At 34.6% G+C, this 25,764-nt stretch overlaps 1 protein-coding gene across 1 annotated transcript in view; it reads right to left on the bottom strand.

Moving 5' to 3' along the window:
• Positions 1–25,422, bottom strand: part of HIBCH (3-hydroxyisobutyryl-CoA hydrolase) — a 103,324-nt gene extending 77,902 nt beyond the window's left edge. Inside the window, exons 1-4 of the mRNA XM_051986009.1 lie at positions 25,209–25,422; positions 15,837–15,879; positions 8,358–8,498; positions 8,110–8,194 (exon numbers count right to left, since the gene is read on the bottom strand). Coding sequence (XP_051841969.1) covers positions 8,110–8,194; positions 8,358–8,498; positions 15,837–15,879; positions 25,209–25,243 — 304 coding nt within the window. The 5' untranslated portion in view covers positions 25,244–25,422. The remainder of the gene's footprint in view (positions 1–8,109; positions 8,195–8,357; positions 8,499–15,836; positions 15,880–25,208) is intronic.
• Between the last annotated feature and the right edge of the window lie 342 nt (positions 25,423–25,764).

Raw genomic sequence — 25,764 nt, 5'->3', positions numbered from 1 at the left:
AGCTTACAAGCAATAATTATTAGTGTCTATCACCACTAGCTGGCAATGTTGCACTACATTAACTTCTCTAACCTCAGAAAACTTACATTGAACAAAACAGCTCTTTCTGGCTAAATGTTTACAACCCTACATGTGAAGATAATACTTGGAATTGGGGAAAAAAAAAAAAAAAACCTGTGATCAATATTATTACAGTTAGAATGAGTATACACAGACAGAGGAAGCAGGTCCAAATACTCTCTCTCACTCTCACTCTCTCTTTTTCTGTATGTGGGTGTGTATAGATATACATATTACACACATATATAGGATTTTGGTTTTTAAACCACTTTGCTATCTATTGTTCACACAGATAGTAAGTTATAAAAGGCCTGATTTAAACCAAATTCATTACTACTGACCACCATACCAAGCCACTTCCATATATATATGTATATACATACACACACACACACACACACACACACACACACACACACACACACATATTTGGAAAATAAAATACTATTGAAAATTTTTAAAAATAAACTTATAAATTTCTTGAAAAATCAAGGGGCAAGAAAGAATATTACACTGGAAGCAAAAAGAAAAGGAGAGATAGATTGGGGTAAATTATCACATAAAGAGGCTTGAGAGACCTATTACAGTGGAGGGGAAGGTAACAGGGTGAGTGATGGGACATCATTTAAATCTTACTCTCATCAGAACTGCATCAAAGAGGAAGTATCACACACAATCAGTTGGATATAAAAATCTATTTTACTCTACAGTGAAATAGTAAGGGAAGGGGTAAAAAAAAGGGAGGGGGTGTTGGACTATATCAGATTAGTGTGTTCTTGGGGAGAAGGAAGGTGAGGAAGGGAGGGGAGAAAATTTGGAATAAAAAGTCTTACAAAAACTAATGTTGAAACTGTGCATACCCTTTGATCTAGCAGTGTCTCTACTGATTCTGTATCCCAAAGAGATCATAAAAAAGGAAAAAAGACCTACATGTAAAAAAAAATGTTTGTAGCAGCCCTTTTTATAGTGGCAAGGAACTGAAAATTGAGTGGATGCTTATCAGATGGGGAATGGCTGGATAAATTACTGTATATGAATAAAATGAAATGTTATTGTTCTGTTAAAAAAAAAAAAAAAAAAAAAAAGATCAACAAGATGATTTCAGAAAGGTCTAGAGAGACTTATATGACCTGATGCTAAGTGGCTAGAATCAAGAAATTATTGTACAAGGCAACAACAGAATTATATAATGATCAATTCTGATGGATGTAGCTCTTTTCAACAAGGAGGTGATTCTGCCAATTTCAATAGACTTGTGATAAAGAGAGCCATCTGCATCCAGAGAACCGTGAGGACTGAATGTGGATCATCACACAGTATTTTCATCTTTGTTGTTATTTGCTTGCTTTTTGGGTTTTTTTATTTTCTTTCCTTTTTTATCTGATTTTTCTTCTACATCATGATAATTGTGTAAATGTATAGAAGAATTGCACGTGTTTAACAGATTGGATTACTTGCTGTATTAGAGAGGGGGTATGGCGAAGGAAGGGAGAAAAAATTTGGAATACAAGGTTTTGCAGGGATGAATGTTGAAAACTATGCATATATTTTTTTAAAAGCTAAAAAGTTAATATTGAAAAAATATATATGATTATTGTTCTGTAAGAAATGACCAGCAGGATGAATACAGAGAGACTTGGAGAGACTTACATGAATTGATGCTAAGTGAAATGAGCAGAACCAGGAGATCATTATACACTTCGACAACGATATTGTATGAGGGTGTATTCTGATGGAAGTGGATTTCTTTGACAAAGAGACCTAACTGAGTTTCAATTGATAAATGATGGACAGAAGCAGCTACACCCAAAGAAAGAACACTGGGAAACGAATGTGAACTATTTGCATTTTTATTTTTCTTCCCGAGTTATTTTTACCTTGTGAATCCAATTCTCCCTGTGCAACAAGAGAACTGTTCGGTTCTGCAAACATATATTGTATCTAGGATATACTGCAACATATCTAACATATATAGGACTGCTTGCCATCTAGGGGAGGGGGTGAAGGGAGGGAGGGGAAAAATCGGAACAGAAGCGAGTGCAAGGAATAATGTTGTAAAAAAATTACCCTGGCATGGATTCTGTCAATATAAAGTTATTATAAAATAAAATTTATATATATATGGAAAATAAAATGCTATTGAAAATATTTTTTAAATAAACATAAATTACTTGAAAAAAAGAGATGAGAGGACTGGCAAAAGTAAGGGCAGATTGGATGAAGTGGTGATCAGAAGTAAAACACTGGTAAAAAGGGAAAGGATGAAAGAGGAGAGAGGATAAACAGGAAGAAAAATGAGATGAAAAGAAATACATAGTAATTATAACGTGAATGGGATGAACTCTCCCATACAATAAAAAAAGATAGCAAAGTGGTTTAAAAACCAAAATCATATATATATTGTTTACAAGAAACACACCTGAAGGAGAAAGACACAACAGAATAAAGGCAAGGAGCTAGAGCAGACAGAATCTATCATGCTTTAACTGAAGTAATAATAATAATAATAATAATAAAAGTGAGAAGTAGCAATAAAAATTTCAGACAAAGCAAAAGCAAAAATAGATCTAAGTTAAAAAGACAATGAAGGAAACTAACACTTGCTAAAAGGTACCATAGAGAATGAAGTAATATCAATACTAAATATATGGGTACTAAATAATATAGCATACAAATTCTTAAAGGAGAAGTTAAATAAGTAATAGGCAGGAATACAGAGCAAAACTGTACTAATGGAAGCTCTCACCTTTATCCTCTCATAAACAGAAAATTTCAACCACAAAACAAGTAAGAAAGAAGTTAAGGAGGAAAAAAAGAATTTTTGAAAAGTTAGAAATGACAGACCTCTGGAAAAAACTGAGAATAGAAAAGAACATTCCTTTTTCTCAGTTATACATGGCACCTATCCAAAAACTAATCATATATTAGGGTACAAAAACGTCAAAATTAAATGTAGAAAGGAAGAAATATTAAATGCATCATTTTCAAATCATAATGCAATAAAAAATTAATTCAATAAAGAAGAGGTGAAAAATGAGTCCTACCAAACTCATTTTATGGCATAAACATGGTGGTGATATTTAACCAAGAGCCAAAACTATAGAAAATTATAGAGCAATTTCCCTAATGAATGCTTGTAAAGGGCAGAACTCTGGAGAAGTATACTTGAAACAAGGTATTAACTCAGAGGAATTGATAAGACAATGGTTATCTAATTTAGCATGATGATTAATAGTTCTCTAGTTCAGTATGATTGATTTAGTCTTATATACTCTATTACAAGTACATCATCATAGGTGTCAATCTTGTAGAATAGATGTCAAACTTGTAGAACTATACTAAGTATTAAATACATGTAAACTAGAGAATCATTATATTAATTCCACTAAATCAATCACACAGTCACCATGCTAAACTAGATAACCATTGTATTATCAATTCCTCTGAGTTAACACCTTGTTTCAAGTATACTTCTCCAGAGTTCTGCCCTTTACAAATGCTGATACAAAAATGTTAAATAAAATATTAGAGATTATAGTAATATATCACAAGGATCATACATTAATATTTAGATGGGATTTATCCCAGGAGTGTAGGAAAACTATCATCATAAGATTAATCATATCAATAACAAAACCAAACAGAAAACCAATAAATGTAAAACTTCTAACAAAACACAACCCCCATTGCCTTTGAAAATATTACAGAGCAAAGGAATATATGAAGTTTTCCTTAAAATAAATCACCAATACTCATTTAAAACTATCATTATCTATAATGGGAATAAGCCAGAGGACTTCCCAAGAAGACCAGGAATGAAGCAAGGATGTCCATTATCACCACTATTATTCAATACAGTACTAGGAATGTTAGTTACAGCAATAAGAGAAGAAAAAGAAATTGAAGGAATTTGGATATGCAATGAAGAAACTCTTTGTACATAATAGGATGACATCCTAATAAAAACCTAGGGAATCAAATAAAAATTACTTGAAATAATTAACAACTTTAGCAAAGTTGCAGGATATAAAATAAATGCACATAAATCAACAGCAAGAAAACATTGAAACAAACTCCATTTAAAATAATTGTAGATAATATAAAACACTTGAGTATCAAATGCCAAGACAAACTCAGAAACTATACGAACACAATTAAAACACTATTATAAAACACTTTGCAAATAAAGTCACATTTAAATGACGGTAAAAACATCAAGTACTCATGGGTAGTACAAGGCAATATAATAAATATGACAATTCTGCCTAAAATCATTTCCTTATTCAGTGTCATATCAATGAAACTTCTAAAAATTATTTGACAGAGCTAGAACAACAAAATTCATTTAAGAACAAAAGGTCAAGAATATCAAAGGAATTAATGGAGGAAATATCAAAGGAATGTGGCCTAGCAATATCAGATATCTAAACTATATTATAACATGTTAACCATCAAAGTATCTGATACAAAGAAACAGAATGGTGAATCAGTAGAAGAGATTAGGCACACAAGACACAATCGTCAATGACCATAATAATGTTTGATAAACCCAGCGATCCCACATTCCGGGATAAGAACTATTTGACAAAAACTTCTGGGGAAAAATGGAAAATATGGCAAAAACTAAGACCAACATCTTACATCATATACCAAAATAAGGTCAAAATGGATACACAATTTAAACATTAATAGTGATACCCTAAGCAAACCATGAGAGTAAAGAACAGTTTTTTTAACTGTCAGATCTATGGAGAAGCAAAGAATGCATAATAAGAGAACATTACGAAATGTAAAATGGATTACTTTGATTATATTAAATTTAAAAGATTTTGCACAAACAAAACCAACACAATTAAGATTAGAAGGCAAGCAGAAAGCTGGGAAATATTTTTTACAACAAATGTTTATGATAAAGGCCTCATTGCTCCAATATAAAGAAAACAGAATCAAATTTATAAAAATACAAGGAATTCCTCAATTGATAAGTGGTCAAAGGATATTACTAGGCAGTTTTCAGATAAAGTAACCAAATCTATCTATACTCATATGACAAAATTCTCTAGATCTCTACTGATTAGAGAAATGCAAATTAAAACAACCCTGAGGTACTACTTCATATCTATCAGATTAGCTAATATCACAGAAAAGGAAAATGATAAATATTGAAGAGGATGTGGAAAAATTGGGATAACTGGAATAATACTGCATTGTAAACTGATCCAACCGCTCTGGAGAGCAATTTAGAATTATGTCCAATGGACTATAAAACTGTGATTCAACAATGCTGCTACTAAGTCTATATTCCAAAGAAATGAGAGACAGAGATAAAGACGGACAGAGAGACAGAGACAGAGTCAGAGAAAGAGAGAGAAAGATCTATTTGTACAAAAATATTTGTAGATCTTTTTGTGATGGTAGAGAATTGGAAACTGAGAAATTGTCAGGGGAATGGCTGAACAAGTTGTGGTAAATGAATGTAATGGAATTCTATGGTACTATAAATAGAAATGCAGAGCAGGTAGATTTCAGAAAAAAACCTGGAAAGGCTTACATGAACTAATGCAAAGTAAAATGAACAGAATCCAGAAAACATCATACTCAGAATCAGAAATGTTGTATGCTGATCAACTATGAACAACTTAGAACTTCTCAGCAATACAATGATCCAAGACAATTCCAAAGCACTCTTAATGGAAAATGTGATTCACATCTAGAAAATGGACTAATGGAGTCAGAATATGGAGCAGAGTACATACCACTTTCACTTTAATTTTTGAGGTCCTTTTCTTTTGGCCTGTTTCTTTTTTCATAACACAACAAATATGGAAATACAGTTTACACACTTGCAACATATAATCTATATCAAATTTCTTATAATCTTAAGGAACAAGTGGTAAGGAAAGGAAGAACATACATTGGAACTCAATTTTTTTTAAATGAATGCTAAAAATTGTCTTTATATGTAATTGTGACAAAAAATAATATAAATAAATAGATAAAAATAAGTGAATTAATGGATGAATAAATAAATAAATAGGCCTTTCTGAAAACCATAAAAGGTAAGGGGCAATTATTCTTTTCATATTTTTGTAATATCTTAAAAGTTATCAATTCTGAACTAAATCTGAAATTTCTTAACAATGGAAATTAATGACAGTGGAGCGGCATACTTATATATGTACATTTTATTAATTTCAAAATAATTTATGGCATTATATGTTGAATCAAAAAGGTATAGATGGTTTTAAATATTAAGTTTCAGTTGTGATTCTATTTTTTATGATCAAGTTTATGTTCAGCTATACCTGCCCATACCAAATATTACCTTATTTGACCAAAAAAGAAACCACATGATTAAATGTCAATTAGCAAGTATTAAATCTTTACCCTATGGTTCCCAAACTATGTGCCCAAGGGTGGCACAAGTTATTTTAAATTTTCAAGGGACATACAGTGATACTCAACATTGGTCAGATACCTTGAGAACTAATACTGTGAGGTAGTTCACAGATCCAACATTAGATCAAGCTACACTGCTTTTGATGACATTCTCAAATAAGTAATATACATTGCTGTTTACTTGTACTTTCAGCTATGACAGTAACTTCTCAGTTCTGCAAAGCTGAATTTCCATCTGTTGCCATAAAAAGAAAAAAATGTACCTCATGGAAATCACTATGGAAATAAGGAAGGCAGTCTTACATCTGATTAGAAAGCCTGAGAATTTGTTCAATGTTCAATGGTGCACATGTCCCATTCATAAGCAATTGTGATTATTTAAGAATGAAACAAAAATATCATTTTTTCTTTCAATTTATATATATTATTTTTTCAAATAGCCGGTAAGTTCTTAGAACATATTAAATTATCAGCCTCTGACTGATAAGTAAAATTTTTAGGTATTTCTTTTAGCCTAGGGTTACTATGAAAAAATTACTGAGATGAAAAGGACATCATGAAAAGTTTAGGAATCTCTGATTGGTATTAATTTTTCAAATCCTTCGACAACGATATTGTAAGAGGATGGAGGAAGTGGATTTCTTTGACAAAGAGACCTAACTGAGTTTCAGTGGATAAATGATGGACAGAAACAGCTACACCCAAAGAAAGAACACTGGGAAACGAATATGAACATTTGCATTTTTGATTTTCTTCCTGAGTTGTTTTTACCTTCTGAATCCAATTCTCCAACAACAACAAGTGCAACAAGAGAACTGTTCGGTTCTGCAAACATATATTGTATCTAGGATATACTGCAACATATCTAACATATATAGGACTGCTTGCCACCTTGGGGAGGGGGTAGAGGCAGGGAGGGGAAAAATCGAAACATAAGCGAGTGCAAGGGATAATGTTGTAAAAAATTGCCCTGGCATGGATTCTGTCAATATAAAGTTATTATTAAATAAAATAAAATTTAAAAAAAATTTTTTTTCAAATCCTAAAATCATATTTATAATTATATAAAACAATATCTCAGATGCTTTTAAATGACCAATTAGTTTTATTTTCATAAAATTTAATAATAAATTAACAAAAGATATTAGTTCAGTTTTGTAGACTTTAACTAGAGGAATTTACATATACTCAATATACATAAATGCATAAACATATATTAATTTCAAGATTATAACCAAAATTACTTTGAATTGGCTTCCAAATTATTTTTATATCTAATTTATTGAGAAAAAGCAACATATTCATGACAGTATTTCTTTCCCATCATCTGAAAAAATGACAAAACAACAATTTAACAATACTATCTAAATGTCAGGTCCACAAAGTCATGAATTATATCTAAAATATCTTTTCTATTAGCTCTGTTTTCTATTGTTCTCTTCCCTATCTTCTCATAGCACTAAGTACATAAAAACATTGAACTAGATAACTGAGACTTTAAAGTAAAAAAGCACATTTTTAAAGGTGTTTCAGCTTAAATATTAAATATATGACTAAAACTTAATTATAAGATATAATCATATTCATTAATATGTAAAAATGTCTTAGTTACATTGAAAAATGTTTTGAAGCAAAGAATAAATTGTTTACCTTTGATATCACCTCCAGCACAGAAAGCCTTTCCTCCCGTTCCCTTTATGATAATCAAAGAAGTTTCTGGTTCTTGTTCCCACTTCTATTCAAATACAAAAGAAGAAGCTAAGAATAGCAACTAACATTCATTTAATACTTTAAAGTTTCTTTTTGTTGTGTATAAGTTTTATTTTCCCAGCAGAGTATAAAATTTTTATAAGCAAAATCTATTTGATTTTCTTTATTACAAGGAAAGAGGTACAAACCTTTAACTGTGGATAAATCCGTCGTATCATGGACAGATTCAATGAGTTCAGAACCTTTGGTCTGTTTAATGTTATTACTCCTGCACAACCTTTTCTTTCCAAAAACACTTCTGGTTCTGAGTCTGTGTGCTTAGACATTCCCTTTATAGACAAAAGAAAAAAATTAGTTTTGTTTTTTAGTTTAGGTACATATTATAATATTTTCTTTCTTATAACTTTTCTGGGACTTATAAGTAAATAGACTTAAGTACATTCACAAATCTTTCCTGAAATCTTCTGAATATTTACATTCTACAAATAAATTTCTTTTCTAAAATAAGCTATATATGGTGTAATATTTTTTAAATTTCAATAGAATGAATCCATTGATTTACTGTAGTATATGCAATTAGGATAGTATTTGTTCCTTGGATTCAGATACATATGGAAATATTAATGCAATTGTTTACAGCCTTAAACTTTTATAATTTGATTCATTGTTCAGCAAGAGTGTGGCACTGAACACACCAGCACTTGTTAGGATTACAATGTCTGAACTATAAATCCAGAACTTTGTTATGCTCTGTTGCAAGGTTCATGGGAAATTTTAACACCAAACACATGCCTTTTTCTAACTGCAAGGATTACTAATATTACATGGAAAAAAATTACAGTACATAACTGAAATATGCTCTTAAAATTCAATACTGGAATGCTAATGAGAACTACAGAGAGAACAACAAAGCCACTAAGAAACCTAGACAAAAGGCCAAAATTATATAAAACTAAGAAAGGGACTAATAATTTCTTTCAAATGTGACTGAGATACTTTAAATATTGAAGAGTTGTTTAAATCCATTTTATGAAGAGAACTGTAAGAGGAGATGGAAGGTAGATGATTAAATCACAAGACCAAAAAACTCTCATCTTAAAAACTACCTCTTCCCCCCCAAAAAAAAAAATTCAGGGAAAATATAACTAATAATAGCTTAAAAGGATCAATATGCCTTTCATTTAATAATACAAGAAGATATAGAAAATTAATACAGATTTTGGTCTTTGTCACCATAACTTTTTGATGATGGGATTCTTTTTTTTTTCCCTTTCCTTTTTTGCTCAACTTCCAGTCTGTCTTGCTGATGTTGGAGTTTGTATAAGGACCAGATGATACACACTTCCAGAAAGAATGGTTGGGTGACATTTGGTCCTATTTTGTGGCTTCCTGTATACTGCTAGTGTTTTCTTGGGTATTAAATAATGTTATCCCAGGATCTCAGAGTCAGTTTAGGCAAGAGACTTGAAAGTTTTCAGTGTGCACAAAATGATCCGATACATGGTGAAATCTGAGCATTGCCCTCTTGATCCAAGTCTATGCAAGCTCTTGAAGCAGGTTTGGTTAGATTTGAGCAATACAATTGTGGGCTTGCCACTGACTGGAAACTGGGAACATCATCAGCCAGATAGAAATTTCTGCAGGTTCAGAATGAGGTGGTAGAACAGTGCACTTCTAGTCTGGGCTTCCTGCCCTGGCTACTTTGCTTCCAGTTTTAGAGCAGACTGGGCCTGAGATACAGATCTACTCCCAGGCTCAAAGGCACACAGCTATTGTTTGCTTCTATACTTGCTTCTCAGTGATTCAGAGGCTAAGGGCTGACCAGTCCCTAAACTGGACCATTACTCTTAGGCACAAGTCCTTTCCTCAACACTAAGCTGTGAGCTACTGAGCTGGAGGTTGACATCTGTTCCTTCTCCTTGTTGGGTCAAGTCCCTTATGGTGGTTCTGAGATTTCTTCTTGTTCTGGTGCACAACCTTGGGCAAGTCTTCATTAAGTCGCCAAACTGGAATGTTCCATGTGAGAATTGCTGGCTACAGTTATCCCTGGGGGCTACAGACATTTCTCTCTACTGAAGCTGATTTGGGCTGGAAAAAATGAGTCATTTCTTGTGATTTTTTTTCTTAGATTTTTCCAATCAAGATATACTCTAGTGAGTTTCTATCTAATGGAAAGTAATATGTATCTATGCCCAAACATGCAAAATCTTTGACTCAAAAATATCACTACTAGGTCTGTATTCCAAAAAGATCCCCCAAAAGGAAAAACTACTACCTATACAAAAATATTTATAGCAGTTCTTGTTGTGGTGGCAAAGAATTAGAAGTTGAGGGGATGCCCATCAATTGGAAAATGGTTGAACAAGTTGTGATAAACAAATTGTAATGGAATAATATTATACCACATAAGAAATTATAAGGGGCATGGTTTCAAAAAACTTGGGAAGATCTATATGAATTGATGCAAAGTGAAGTGAGAAGAACAAAGAAAACACTGTATATAGTATCTGCAATACTGTACAACCTAGCCTCAAAATAGCCATTTATCTCTTACCTACTATGTGCCATCAAGACTCTGAAAAGGATTTCTAGAACAATAGCATACACTTTACCACTTCATAGTATGGACTAGACATTTTCCTGGTGTTGAATCACTAATAAGGAGGGAGTAAAGCAATGTAGGCAGCATTTCTATGTCACTTGTCATTGGGTAACTAAGTTGTTAATTAATACATATCTAGACAACAACAGAATAACAATTAAAACCATAACTTGCTAACCCAAAGTTAACTGACAAAGCCAATTGACAATGATACAGAGAGAAAAAAAAAAATAAGAATTTATCTCATATCTGTTTTTAGGTTCTCAATTGAAAATTCCTCTGTGGAACCTAGAACTATAATCCGAAAGGAAAAAATAACAATTGGAAGTACTTTACATGTACAATAAAATACTTGACCAAACAATCTGAGTTAATTACTCTAAGTTTTATTATCTTCTTTTTTCAGATAATAATAATTGAGGCTCAGGCAAATTAAATGACCTTCCAATGGTCACAAAGGTATTAAGTGTCAGAGATGGATTCTGATGTCAGGTGTTCCTGACTCTGTGTTCTGGATGCTATTCTCAAAAGAAAGAGAAAAGAAAAAAGAGAGAGAAGGAAGAAAATAAATAAGAAAAGATGAGACAAAATGAGAACTACAGAGAGAACAACAAAGCCACTAAGAAACCTAGACAAAAGGCCAAAATTATATAAAACTAAGAAAGGGACTAATAATTTCTTTCAAATGTGACTGAGATACTTTAAATATTGAAGAGTTGTTTAAATCCATTTTATGAAGAGAACTGTAAGAGGAGATGGAAGGTAGATGATTAAATCACAAGACCAAAAAACTCTCATCTTAAAAACTACCTCTTCCCCCCCCCCAAAAAAAAAATTCAGGGAAAATATAACTAATAATAGCTTAAAAGGATCAATATGCCTTTCATTTAATAATACAAGAAGATATAGAAAATTAATACAGATTTTGGTCTTTGTCACCATAACTTTTTGATGATGGGATTCTTTTTTTTTTCCCTTTCCTTTTTTGCTCAACTTCCAGTCTGTCTTGCTGATGATGGAGTTTGTATAAGGACCAGATGATACACACTTCCAGAAAGAATGGTTGGGTGACATTTGGTCCTATTTTGTGGCTTCCTGTATACTGCTAGTGTTTTCTTGGGTATTAAATAATGTTATCCCAGGATCTCAGAGTCAGTTTAGGCAAGAGACTTGAAAGCTTTCAGTGTGCACAAAATGATCCGATACATGGTGAAATCTGAGCATTGCCCTCTTGATCCAAGTCTATGCAAGCTCTTGAAGCAGGTTTGGTTAGATTTGAGCAATACAATTGTGGGCTTGCCATTGACTGGAAACTGGGAACATCATCAGCTAGATAGAAATTTCTGCAGGTTCAGAATGAGGTGGTAGAACAGTGCACTTCTAGTCTGGGCTTCCTGCCCTGGCTACTTTGCTTCCAGTTTTAGAGCAGACTGGGCCTGAGATACAGATCTACTCCCAGGCTCAAAGGCACACAGCTATTGTTTGCTTCTATACTTGCTTCTCAGTGATTCAGAGGCTAAGGGCTGACCAGTCCCTAAACTGGACCATTACTCTTAGGCACAAGTCCTTTCCTCAACACTAAGCTGTGAGCTACTGAGCTGGAGGTTGACATCTGTTCCTTCTCCTTGTTGGGTCAAGTCCCTTATGGTGGTTCTGAGATTTCTTCTTGTTCTGGTGCACAACCTTGGGCAAGTCTTCATTAAGTCGCCAAACTGGAATGTTCCATGTGAGAATTGCTGGCTACAGTTATCCCTGGGGGCTACAGACATTTCTCTCTACTGAAGCTGATTTGGGCTGGAAAAAATGAGTCATTTCTTGTGATTTTTTTTCTTAGATTTTTCCAATCAAGATATACTCTAGTGAGTTTCTATCTAATGGAAAGTAATATGTATCTATGCCCAAACATGCAAAATCTTTGACTCAAAAATATCACTACTAGGTCTGTATTCCAAAAAGATCCCCCAAAAGGAAAAACTACTACCTGTACAAAAATATTTATAGCAGTTCTTGTTGTGGTGGCAAAGAATTAGAAGTTGAGGGGATGCCCATCAATTGGAAAATGGTTGAACAAGTTGTGATAAACAAATTGTAATGGAATAATATTATACCACATAAGAAATTATAAGGGGCATGGTTTCAAAAAACTTGGGAAGATCTATATGAATTGATGCAAAGTGAAGTGAGAAGAACAAAGAAAACACTGTATATAGTATCTGCAATACTGTACAACCTAGCCTCAAAATAGCCATTTATCTCTTACCTACTATGTGCCATCAAGACTCTGAAAAGGATTTCTAGAACAATAGCATACACTTTACCACTTCATAGTATGGACTAGACATTTTCCTGGTGTTGAATCACTAATAAGGAGGGAGTAAAGCAATGTAGGCAGCATTTCTATGTCACTTGTCATTGGGTAACTAAGTTGTTAATTAATACATATCTAGACAACAACAGAATAACAATTAAAACCATAACTTGCTAACCCAAAGTTAACTGACAAAGCCAATTGACAATGATACAGAGAGAAAAAAAAAATAAGAATTTATCTCATATCTGTTTTTAGGTTCTCAATTGAAAATTCCTCTGTGGAACCTAGAACTATAATCCGAAAGGAAAAAATAACAATTGGAAGTACTTTACATGTACAATAAAATACTTGACCAAACAATCTGAGTTAATTACTCTAAGTTTTATTATCTTCTTTTTTCAGATAATAATAATTGAGGCTCAGGCAAATTAAATGACCTTCCAATGGTCACAAAGGTATTAAGTGTCAGAGATGGATTCTGATGTCAGGTGTTCCTGACTCTGTGTTCTGGATGCTATTCTCAAAAGAAAGAGAAAAGAAAAAAGAGAGAGAAGGAAGAAAATAAATAAGAAAAGATGAGATAAAATGAGATGAGAAGAGAAAAAAAGAAAAGAGAAAAGCAACCTAAAAATAGTTAGGATATTATGACAGGCCAGGATTAATCATTTCTTTCCCCACTTCCATCCTCACCCACCATATAAATTAGGCTAATCTTTTCCTAAAATCCAAGGAAGCTGATCTCATACTTGATCATTCCAAGATGCTTAGTTAAGTCACCAAACATTTATTAAGTACCTACTATGTGCCAAGCACCATGATAAACTCTGAAAATACAAAGAAAGGCAAAATAAGTTCTTCCTCTCAAGGAGCTCACATTCTAATGGAGAGGTAACAAGCAAACAGCTATGTACAAATAAGAAATATACAGGATATATTGTTGGAGGGAAGGCATTAACATTAAGGGAGCTAAAGAAGACTTTTGGCAGTGAAGTGGAAAAGCACCCCAAAATGGGACCGTGAGAAACATAATCCTAAATCTTTGTAGTTAGAAGTTTATTACTAGTTCTTCACTCCCTAATGTAGATGGTATTTTTAACCACCCAAATGTACTGTCCTGAGAGTCTTGATACCTTGACAACTTGATAAGCTTAAAGAAATGCTGCTTGCTGCTGCCTGAGAATGACCCCCTTAGAGTGATAACTTTTTGCCTCCTGTTTAGAATAGAAATTCCTTTATTATGACAAATGTATCAAGAAACATTTTGATGTCTCTCTCTTCTTTCTATAAATATATGGCCCTGAGGCCACTCATTACTGACCCCTCCAGTGTTGGTGTTGGGATTCAGTCGCTAGCTAGTAATAAATGCTCTTAAAACTTCATTATTTTGGCTGTCCTGTTTTTCTCTCACCTGGGCACTTTAGCAGAAGACAGAATTTTAATTAATTCCTGAAGAAGCTAGGAAGAAAAAGTTCCAGTCATGGAAAACAATACACTATCAGGAAGTAGAGTGTCTTGTATGAAGAAAGTGCCAGTGTTATTGGATCAAAGAATATGTGGAGAGGAATAAAGATACTGGAAAAATGAAGATCTAAGTTATAAAAGGCTATGAATGTCTAAAAGAATATTTGACATTTCATCTTGGAGACATTAGGGAGTCAATGGAGTTTATTTCAAAAAATACATCATAAACATTGTATGGAAGCATGATACAGCAGTGATTGGAAATTTCAACAATCTATTTGTTGAAGCCCTGTTAAAAACTGCTCAGCTAATAAATTTCTTACTTGCCTCAATAATAATTTTATTCTTCAAAATATGGAATAATGATGGTAATTGCTTCTTTGAATTAATTCTACTGAGGACAAATGGTCACTAAAGTATTTAGGGAGAGGACTGATAAGAGGAAGTGACCATGATCACAAAAGTAGATAGAGAGAAGACTGTTAAGAGGAAGCAGCCATGCTATCACATAATATAATAAGTAGAAGACAAGATTACAAAGGATTTATAAAAAAGATAGTAGGACGGTTTCTAGGAGTTTTAAAAAGCTTCCAAGAACAGTATTTTGGATGACATAAATACAAACTATTCTGAAAGGAAAGAAGGCGTTATCTGAAGAGAATGAGATAAATGCAGCTACAGTAACCAATTTTAGATTTTTTTAAATATAAGATATAGTATATAATTATAAATCATAACAATCACAACAGTTAATCTTTAATGCAGTAAAGTATGCAAGGTGCTTCACATACCTTCTTTTCTACTATAGCTATTCTTTACCATCTTGCTAAGGGGATAATTCTGAGACTGAATTTGAGACCAAATTTTTTTTTTAAAGTCTAAAGTATAAATAGCACCAAAGGTGAACATTTCACCAGATAGTCTGATAGCATAATTAGAGCATTCAGCAACCACAAGACATTCAATAAATGTTACTGATGTACTTCTTAAAGAATCATTGAAAATTCTAAATTTTGTCAATTAACCACTATGTTGGCAAGCAAAAACTACCAATCGAAATACTTGTTACTATATTAAGCTGGCTACAAATTGGTTGGTTTTGCTTAATAAGAGTACTTCAATGCAAAACACACCACATGACAGAAAATAAAGGAAAAATTGAGGTCACAAACTTTAACTAGTATAAAAGATAACTGGATCTATCTGGTCACCATTCTATTTTTCCTCTCTAAGATTCACCAATCCTAAAAAACAGCACATATTATAATAAATATTTTTAAAGTCAGTACTTACTAAATGTTGCAGTATAACCTGGGTCCTCTTGAAAGAATTGAACCTGAAACACAAAATATCATTAATTATGTATACTATTCCTTAGTTTCATTTAGTTAATGGTTACTTTATCCTACAAGTCCCTTTTTCTTGTCTCCAACACAGAATATAACTTTGTTTTAAAGATACATGCAGATGAATAGGGATAGGAAGAAGTCTCAAGTCTATGTCACAGGAGAATCTATTTTGAAATTGGGAATGTTTAATCTAGAGAAGCAAAACTTACAGGAAAAAGCATGGCTTTCTTAAAGTACTTTAAAGAGCTTTTCCTTGGAAAAAGAAATAAGATTTTTCTCTGCTTGGACCCTGAAGGCAGAAGCAAGAATGATTGGTTATATCATCAGAAAGGAATATTTTAGCTCAGTTTAAATAAGCATATGCAACAATGACTACGCCAAGGTGAAATGGGCTGCCTGAAGACATAGGGTCATAGATTTAAAGCTGAAGAGGATATTAAGAGTAAAGTTAAGTGACCCACCCAGGTTCATACATCCTTTAAGTGCTTCAATCAGAATTTGCATCTAACTCCAAGTCCAGTCCCTGTTCACTACACTGTAATCACATATTGGGTACATCACAGAGGGGATTTTTGGTCAGGTATAGGTTGGACTGAATGGTCTGGAAGTTTCCTTCCATCATCTTGTGTTAAATAAAAATCAATAAGCTCAGCACTCGGGCCTCCAATTAGTATGGCATAATCCTGTGTTTGCTTCAGTGTTGGTTGAAAATTGACACATCTCATGTGCTTGAGTTTCCCCATGATACAGTATAGCCTCACAATGGCCAGAACACACCTTCTGCTTTCTTGGCCAGGGATCCTCAGCACCCCACATCCAGGGCAAACATTTCATCTATGCTTACTGATCTGGGGGCTTGACACTTCTTCCTATGGTTTTCTGCAATTAGGTTTCAGATTGTTATTTTTATTAAATTGTGACTTGAGTTGCTTTAATGGGGGGGAGGGTTGGGGTGAGGAGGATGCATTGAGAGGAAGCTAAGAGGAAGGGGGAGAGAATGTCTATCATTTTGAGAACCATTTTGTGTTCAAGGAATTTAATGCCCAGAAAAAAGTAATAAAATGTTGTGATTGGAAAAAAAAAATACATCTAGCTCTCAAACTAAACCTCGTAATAAAAATTCCTTTACAGAAATATTTATTAAAACATTATGTTCTGTATTGGTCAACCTTCCATATGGGGGAGGGGAAGGGAAGGAAGGGAAAAACTGGAAACAAAAGGTTTTGCAATTATCAATGCTGAAAAATTACCCATGCATGTATCTTGTAAATAAAAAGCTATAATAAAAAAAACCATTATGTTCATCTATGCTCAAAAAGTTATCAAACTGTGTATTCCTTTGACCTAGCAGTGTGTCTATTGGGATTATATCCCAAAGAGATCTTAAGGAAGGGAAAGGGACCCAAATGTGCAAAAATGTTTGTGGCAGTCCTTTTTGTAGTGTCTAGAAACTGGAAACTGAATGGATGCCCATCAATTGGAGAATGGCTGAATAAATTTTGGTATATGAATGTTATGGAATATTATTGTTTTGTAAGAAATGATCAGCAAGATGATTTCAGAGATGCCTGGAGAGACTTTCATCAACTGATGCTAAGTGAAATGAGCAGACCCAGAAGATCATTACATACAGCAACAAGATTATATGATGATCAATTCTGATGGACATGGCTCTCTTCAAGAATGAGATGATTCAAACCAGTTCCAATTGTTCAGTCATAAAGAAAGCCATCTACACTCAAAGTCAAAGAGAGGACCGTGGGAGCTACGTGTGGTTCACAACATAGCATTTTCATGATTTCTGTTAATGTTTGCTTGCAATTTGTTTTCCTTCTCAGGTTTTTTTCCTTTCTAGATCTGATTTTTCTTGTGCAACAAGATAACTGTATAAATATGTATACCTATATCAGATTTAACATATATTTTAACATATTTAACATGTACTGGACTACCTGCCATCGGGGGGGGGGGGGGGAAGGAGGGAAAAATTTGGAACAGAAGGTTTTGCAAGGGTCAGTGTTGAAAAATTACCCATGCATATGTTTTATAAATAAAAAGCTTTAATAAAAAAATTACATTCATGAAACAATCCTGGATCTGAGGACTGTATGGGGAAATAATTAACAGCCTTACTATTTGTACAATGCAGAACAGTAGAAAAAACACTGGCTTTATAGTCAGAAGATTTGAATTCAAAATCACTTCTGATGCTTATTACTAGTCTGATCTTGGGGAAAGTGGAAAACGTCCAAGAGTCTCAGTTTCCTCAATTGAGGAATGCCTCAAGAAGATGGCATTGAAAGTTGTTTCGGCATTGGATCTATGATACTAATACAAATAAACCATGTGCCTAAAATACAAGTGTATGAAGAATGTTATTGCAGCCATGTTGAGCCATACCGTAACTCAACGCAAGAGCTATTGATATCTACGTATCTTTTTCGCTAGATGTCTATTTGTTGTTGTTTGTTCTCCATTTTCAAAGAGAATCAGTGACATCACAGGGTGATATTCTAACAAGCAGAAATTGGATTTAAATGAGGCAGAACTGCATAAAGTCATCAGGCTCACTTTCTCTTCCAACTAGATGGAGAGCTGAAACTGGAGTTAGGAAGATCTGAGTTCAAAAGTAGCCTCAGATATTTATTAGCTTTGTAACTCTGAGCAAGCTACTTATCCATTATCTCTCTCAATGTTTTCAACTGTAAATTGAGACAAATATAGCACCTATTTCACAGGATTATTATAAGGTTAAAATGAGATATTTGTAAAGCACTTAGTTGGTTCATTCTTAAAAAAGGACCAAATGACATCAGTAAGTCAGATTGTAGTTATTGTGTAACTGTGGCTGATCAGACCAGGATGAGCTCAGAATGCTCTGTCTCAGGCTGGACACAAATAGACTCCATGGACATTTGGGGTGGCTTCTCTAACTTTGTACATCTCACATTTATTCTTGGCTTATTCACTTCCGCTTTGCTCATAGAGCACAGCACCTTCTCTGATGTTCTGAGGTTACACGTGAACTCAGAAAGATGAGTCTTTTTGACTCCATGTCCAGCACCCTATTCATTAGCTATCCTACCCTTATATTAAATATCAACAATATAATACTTTTTTGAAGAAACTTATTTAGCTATCTTAATCCATGTTTTATTTCAAATTGTATGGAAATGAGTCTATAAAAGTTGATTCATATCATGATTGGGGTGAGGGAATAGATCTCAGTGGAGTAAATGGAATTACTAGAATAGATAGTGCTATAGAAAATAATGACTATATTTTCCAAACCAAAATTTTTTTTTGACAAATAATTTTATTATTTGAGCCCATGGCTACAATTGTTAAGTCTTTCATATCAGGGCATATATAGCAATATTTATGGACATATACTAGTAAAGATACTTAATCCAAGCATATCTGCAAGAGTTTTTGTGAGTAATTTTCTTGTTTCTTCAATCACTTCTCCTTTCAATGGTCCCTAAATATTTTATAACATATGTATTTACTGACTTGACTTGTTCCACTATTTTTTGCTAAAATATTAAATTTATTGGGCATTTTGATGGCTTATGGGACCAATAGTTCAGAATAGGAAACTGCCAGAAGTAAGGTAATTCCTGTTTTAAAAGCAGTTCAGGAACATTAGACTCTTAGGAAACATGCCAAGGCTGGTCAAGCTTAGAGCCTAAAAGCAGCAATGTACATAAGGTATTTAGAAAAGAAAGACTGGAGAAGAGTTTATGCCAATAAAATTTAAAGGTTTTGGAATCATTTGAGGAAGGAGTAATAAGTTGTCTTGAAGCAACAGAAAAAAGCCAAAATCTTTTCCTGATAACTCTCTTGAGATGAAATAAATTCCTTCATGTTCACAGGTACAATAAACCTAGAGATTGTTTCCTGATTCTTGTTCATTAGATTTATATTTCTTGGTAAATAGAAGATGAATTGAAGTGCCCTAAATTTTACTGCTCAACAATTATATTTTGATTTTAGTTAAAATAAAAAGGACAAATTATTATAATAAATGAGATATAGGGAGCTTCCTTATTTAATCATATATTAAATCTACTGAAGTTGCAGCATTAAAGAACTCAAGTCTATTATAAAGTACCCATTATGTATCAGGTACATTCTCTGATCTAAAGGAGTTCACACATAACCATCTACAAACAAGTATAAGCAAAACAAATTAGACATGATCAACAGAGGGAAGATGCTAGAATTAAAGGGAATCAGAAAAAGCTTTTTGTAAAAGATAAGATTTTAGCTAAAAAAGGAAGCCAGAAGGCAAAGATGAATAAGGAGAGAATTCCAAGTATTAGAAAAAGCAAAAGAAAAATGTACAGAATAAGGAGATGGAGTATCTTGTATGAGGTATAGCAGGAAGCTAGTGTCACTGGATCACAGAATACATGGAGAAGGCTAATGTTCAAGAAAATTAGAAAGGTAAGAGGAGTCCAGGTTATGAAAGCTCTTAATGCCAAACAGAGCATTTCGTATTTGATTCTGGATGTGATGCAGAACCATTAGAATTTATAAAATATAAACCTCTGCTTTAAGAAGATTAATTTGACTGTTAAGTAGAGGATAAACTGGAATGGGAAGAGCCTTGAGGAAGGGAGACCAAACAAAAGTCTGCTGCAATAGTTTAATATTAGGGCCTATACCAGGATGCATAAAAAGAGAAGAAGCTGTATATAAGAAATGTTACAAAAGAAGAAATCACAATTAAATGGATATAGGAAATGAGAAAGAGTGAAGAGTCAAGTTTAACCCTGGATCTTGAGACTGGATGACAGAAACGGGGAGGGGATGCCCTGTGCAGTAACAGGAAATTCAGGAAAAGGGGACAGTTTGGAGGAGATGATGAGTTCAAATTCAAGTTGTTGACATGTTGAGTTTAAATTGTTTGTGGGACGTCCAATTCAACACATCCAAAAAGTAGTTGGAGATTTGAGTCTGGAAGTCAAGAATAAAGGTTAGAGCTAGAGAAGGAGATCTGAGAATGTTCAGCCTAGAGATCATAATTGAATTCACAGGAGATGATGTCATCAACAAGCAAAATGGTATAGAGGGAAAAGAGGCCCTATGACTGAAACTTGGGAGATACCTGCCATGACCAGATGTCATCTCTAGCAAAGGAGAATGAAAATGAGTCAGCCAGGTGAGAAGACAAGGATAAAGTAGTGTCTCAGAAATCTAGAGAGAAGAGAGTATCAAGAAGATAATTGTTAACAGTATCAAAGAGTACAAAGAAATCAAAAAAGTTGAGGACTGGGAAAAGGCCATTACATATGTCAATTAAGAGATCACAGTAACTTTAAAGAAAAGTTTCAGCTCTATAAAGTCATAAGCTAAAGTGCAGAGAGCTAAGAAGAAAGTGGGAGAGGAAAGGAAGATAGGAATTAGTTACAGAGGGTCTTCTGAAGGACTTCAGTAACAGCAGATAAAAAAGATAAAGGATGTCTAGCTGGCAGAACTGGAAAGATCAAGTAAAGATTGTTCCCCTGGCAACAACCACTAGAGTGATAGCAAACTACTTGGACAGTGTTTAAAGATCATTCTGGGCTTTGTCCTGAAACACAAACACTTAAATAACAAATATCACTGCACTTTTTTTCTGTCTTAAAACAAAACAAAACAAAACACAGCTACTATGTGTTCAACACTATAGAGATAATGAAATATAAGACATAGCTCCTGCCCTCAAATTACATTCTAGTTGAGGAAACAAACCCATTCTGTCCTGAAGGAACAAACCTTTTATCTTATGACCTGATTTAGATCATTGCTTTAATTTTTTTTAAATAAAAAGATTACTAGCAATGTTTCTAATAAGCTATACTTGTGTAACAACATACATAGATGAAAAATTAATTTGGAATATTTTTTTATTTTGCTGAATCCGACTTCTAAGGATTAGGCTATGACTGAAGAGGCAACCTTGACCTAATATTTCTGCTAACCCAAGTTACTGTTAAAGTATCCTTCCCAAGGCCCAACCAATCGGAAGATATTTATGATTCCAAATCCATTCTGATTAGATATCTTGGGCATAATGACTAAACTTGTGATTTTATTGATATTATTTCTGAGATAAAGAAATTCTCTACCAATGCAGATGACTATCTTCTCTGAACTTGGAGTTTTAAGAGTTTCCTAGTACACCTAGAGATTAAGTGATTTGCCCAGTCACAAAGTCAGTATGAATTACTTGCAGGTCTTAAGCCAGGTTTTCTTGAACTTGAAGCCAGGTCTCTTTTTCTGCCTCTCAGATTGCACTTTATCAGGGAATTTCCTTCTAGACAATGGAATTGAAATCAAAGGATGTGGGGCTATATAGCAGTTAATCCTTCTCCAAATCACAAACTACTTCTACTGACTCATAATCAGTTTTTATATTATGTTGCTTGCTTAGTTGGATTATCTCCTCACAATTTTAAAAAACATTTGAGGCAGCAGATGATTATGACAGGGGTGTGAAACTGTGTTCCCTTTTGATTTGTAAAATTAACACTTTGAAATATGTCCCTTTTGATTCCTGACCCCCCCAGACTCCAGAGAGTCTATGAGAACATATCCTCCTGGCTGGGCTTTTCTAAAGCAAATCACCTCTTTGGTGCAGACCCTTTTCATGAAATTCCAAATTCCAAAAGACTTCAAAAAGTGATTTCCATTCAATTGGTGATCTAGGCCTGGGGACTTTGGTTTTCTTTTCAACCTGAAACCTGAGCCTCAGATTTTCTATAAAGGATATTTCTAAACTCACTTCTTTGAAGAATGTCCAAAGTAGCATGCTTTGCCTCTTTGGTATAGCTGCTAGGACCCTGCCCGCTGAGAAGACATTTCTTCCCAGCAAAAAACTTTTTGTTATTTCTCTGCCAGGACTTTGCCACTGAAGAAGTCAGTCTTTCTAGCAAAGCTGGCTTCTCATCCAACAATAAACTTCCTTTTTTGCATCTAGAACTGTTTGGATTGGTGAATTCTTTCATGAAGAATCTGCGCGACCAAAAGGGGATTCTCACAACTCTCTGACTCCCACTAGAACCCCATCAATTCGAACAAGTATTTCACTTTCATAATTCACTAAGTTTGAGTCAGTTCGAATAAAGGAATAACCCAATTAACTTGGAAAAATAAAGAGGTCCTGTCAAAAATACTACACTAACCCTCCAAACTGGCCCTCTAACTAAAAAAATGCTACCTCTACACCCATAAAAAATAGAATCTCACCATTTCTTATGACTCAATTAGCCTCTCAAAGTCTTGCTGACTACTGTTTCTCATTTTAAATGTTCATACATAGCTGTAATGTATAAATTTTCCAGAAAGGACTGAAGAGTAATACAATCCAGACATCCAGTTCAGCCTACTAGAGCTGGAAGGAAGACATCTTTATAAAAATCCCTTCCTCTAAGGAACTCACAATTTTTTCATTAAAAAAAATGCAAGGCATTTTTAAAGTGTTTTTAAATAGTCAAAACAGTGTTAAAATTCTTCCCATTTCTTCCACATCTAAAAGCTGTTTTGTTATTTACTAATCCCCATTAAATTTCACACTATTCACCTGAAAGTAGCAAACTAGTAACTGCAGTTTGGATTTGGATTTCAAGTATGATAACCTTGGTCCAAACCCCAGCTCTGCCACTTACTTGTATGACCTTGAGCAAGTGAAGTGGCCTTTCCAAGTCTCCCCATAAAAAAGGGAGGGAGTTGGTCTAGATGTACCTTTAGGTCTCTTGGAGGTCTGTATCCAAGATTTATAATCTTGCTAGAACAAGCAACAGATAAATTTATTTTACTGACTGATAACAATCATCTTGTCAAACTAGTTCTACAATCTAAACAGTTTGGAAATGATCTCTAAATGTCCCTTTCATCCACCACTCTCCTTTGTTAATTTCATTTATTCCCATGGCTTTAATGGTTACTTCTGAGCAAATAGCTTCCAAACCTTCATCTCCACCAAACTGCTGAGTTTCAGTCCTGCATTTTGAACTTCCTGGGAAAATCCCCATCTGAGTGTCAAAACAGCTTCTCAAATTCAACAAGTTCCAAAATGATCATTTTCCTTGCCAACTGTCCATCCTCCTATCTTCCCTATTTTTATTAAGGGTAATGCCATTTTTCAAGCATATATAAAAATATAAAATATATATAAACATAAATATAAAAATATAATTTTCCCAACTCCTTAATCACTTGTCCGTCCAGTTCTGCTCATGCCTTTATGCACTCTTTCCTCTACATTCTTATTGCCACCACTCTAAACCTCCTTAATCAAGAATTCTGTAATAGTCCCCTAACTGGTCTCCCTGCTTCTAGTCTCCTCTTTTCCAATTCATCCTTCACACAGCTTACTCCCTCCCCTCTTCCCCAATGCAAAAGTGGTATAACAATGTCATCCCCCAGGTCAAAGACCTAAAGGGGCTTCCTCACTGTATGTACATTAAATCTTTATCCTGACATTCTACTTTGTCTAGACTTCCATAACCTAACCCACCTGATCACATTAGATTCTAAACTTCAGAACTGGAACTAGTTTTCATCTCTGCATCCCCAGAAACTAATACATCATAGTCAGTTAATGTCTGGCAAATAACTACAAACATTTGAGAGCATCTCCAATAGCATATGGAGTGCACATAACTGGAACCAGTTACCGAAGTTCCTTCAGAAAGGCAGCGATTTAAAACTGCAGGGGCAATGTCTCATCTAAACTCTGCACTCCTCTCCCCACTCCCACGACCCCACCTCCCCACCCGGCAGGGTGTTCCACAAACTTTGGGTATTTAAATGTTTGTTGAATTCCATAATTTACGGGAGTGTTCGTTTTGGGTTTTCTTGATTTGTCTGTTTGTCTTCACTTGGCTCTGAAATTATGCTTAACTTTCTAGTAGGAAAGGGCGAGGAGGTTTTGAGTGCTAAGGAATAATAGGGATTAAAACGCTGAAAATTAAGGTGCTTGGAAAAGGCTGGGGATGGAGGGGCTGAGGGGGAGAGGGAAAAGAAAAAATAAGAGAGGGAGGTATAGGAAGGGGTAGGAAGAGGAGACGGTAGAAAGGAGATGCAGAAGGGGACGAGGAAGGGGGAGGAGGAAGAAGAGGATGAAGGAAGGGAAGAAAAAAAGGAGAAAAGGGGAGGAGGAGGAAGGGTGAAAGGGATGGGGAAAATAAGCCAGGGGGAGGGTGGAGGAAAGGAGAGAGAGGCCGGGAGTTTGGGGAATAAAGCGGTGCAGGAATTAGGCGGAAAGCAGTCAAGTGTCCGGCCCTTCCTCAGTCAAATTTCAGCTGTTGGTGGCTCGGCCACTCACCTGGACATAGGCCTGAGCACCTCGGAAAGCCCCATGCTGAGGACAGTTACCCGGACAGAGTCCGGAAGGCTAAAAGATCACGTTTACCCGAGGTTCTGGAGAAGCGTAAGGCACAGGCTGGGGCAATAGAGAAGTCCGGTCCTCCAAGCAGCCTAGAGTGGTTTTCCAAGAAGCTAGAGCGGTCCGCCAACGAGCTCGGAAATGCGTGCAGAGGAAGGAGGGGCAGGTGTTCTGTAAAGGAGAGCGGAAGAAGGGGGCGTGATCGTGACGTCATATGGGGAGGAGAAGGAGGGTGTTGCTGGCTTGGGTGGAGCCTCGCCGAGTGTTTTGGACTTAGTTTATCCCCTGAAAATCTCATTGTGTGATTTGCTATGAAACTGAAATATCAGAGAGAAACCCCTCTCTCCCCTAGTGTAATACGGACACTGCTTCCGTATTCATTTTTTTCAAGGGTTCCACATCCATTTTTTATATTCGTCTTTCAAAATTTCAAAGTAGAATTATTGCTGTTTCTTTTTAATAATACTTTGCTTATAAAATTAATACCAAAAAAATT

This window comes from Antechinus flavipes, chromosome 3 (genome assembly GCF_016432865.1).
Source record: "Antechinus flavipes isolate AdamAnt ecotype Samford, QLD, Australia chromosome 3, AdamAnt_v2, whole genome shotgun sequence".
Taxonomy (NCBI): domain Eukaryota; kingdom Metazoa; phylum Chordata; class Mammalia; order Dasyuromorphia; family Dasyuridae; genus Antechinus; species Antechinus flavipes.
The sequence above is the reverse complement of the archived record's forward strand: the minus strand, read 5'-3'. Positions and strand labels throughout refer to the sequence as shown.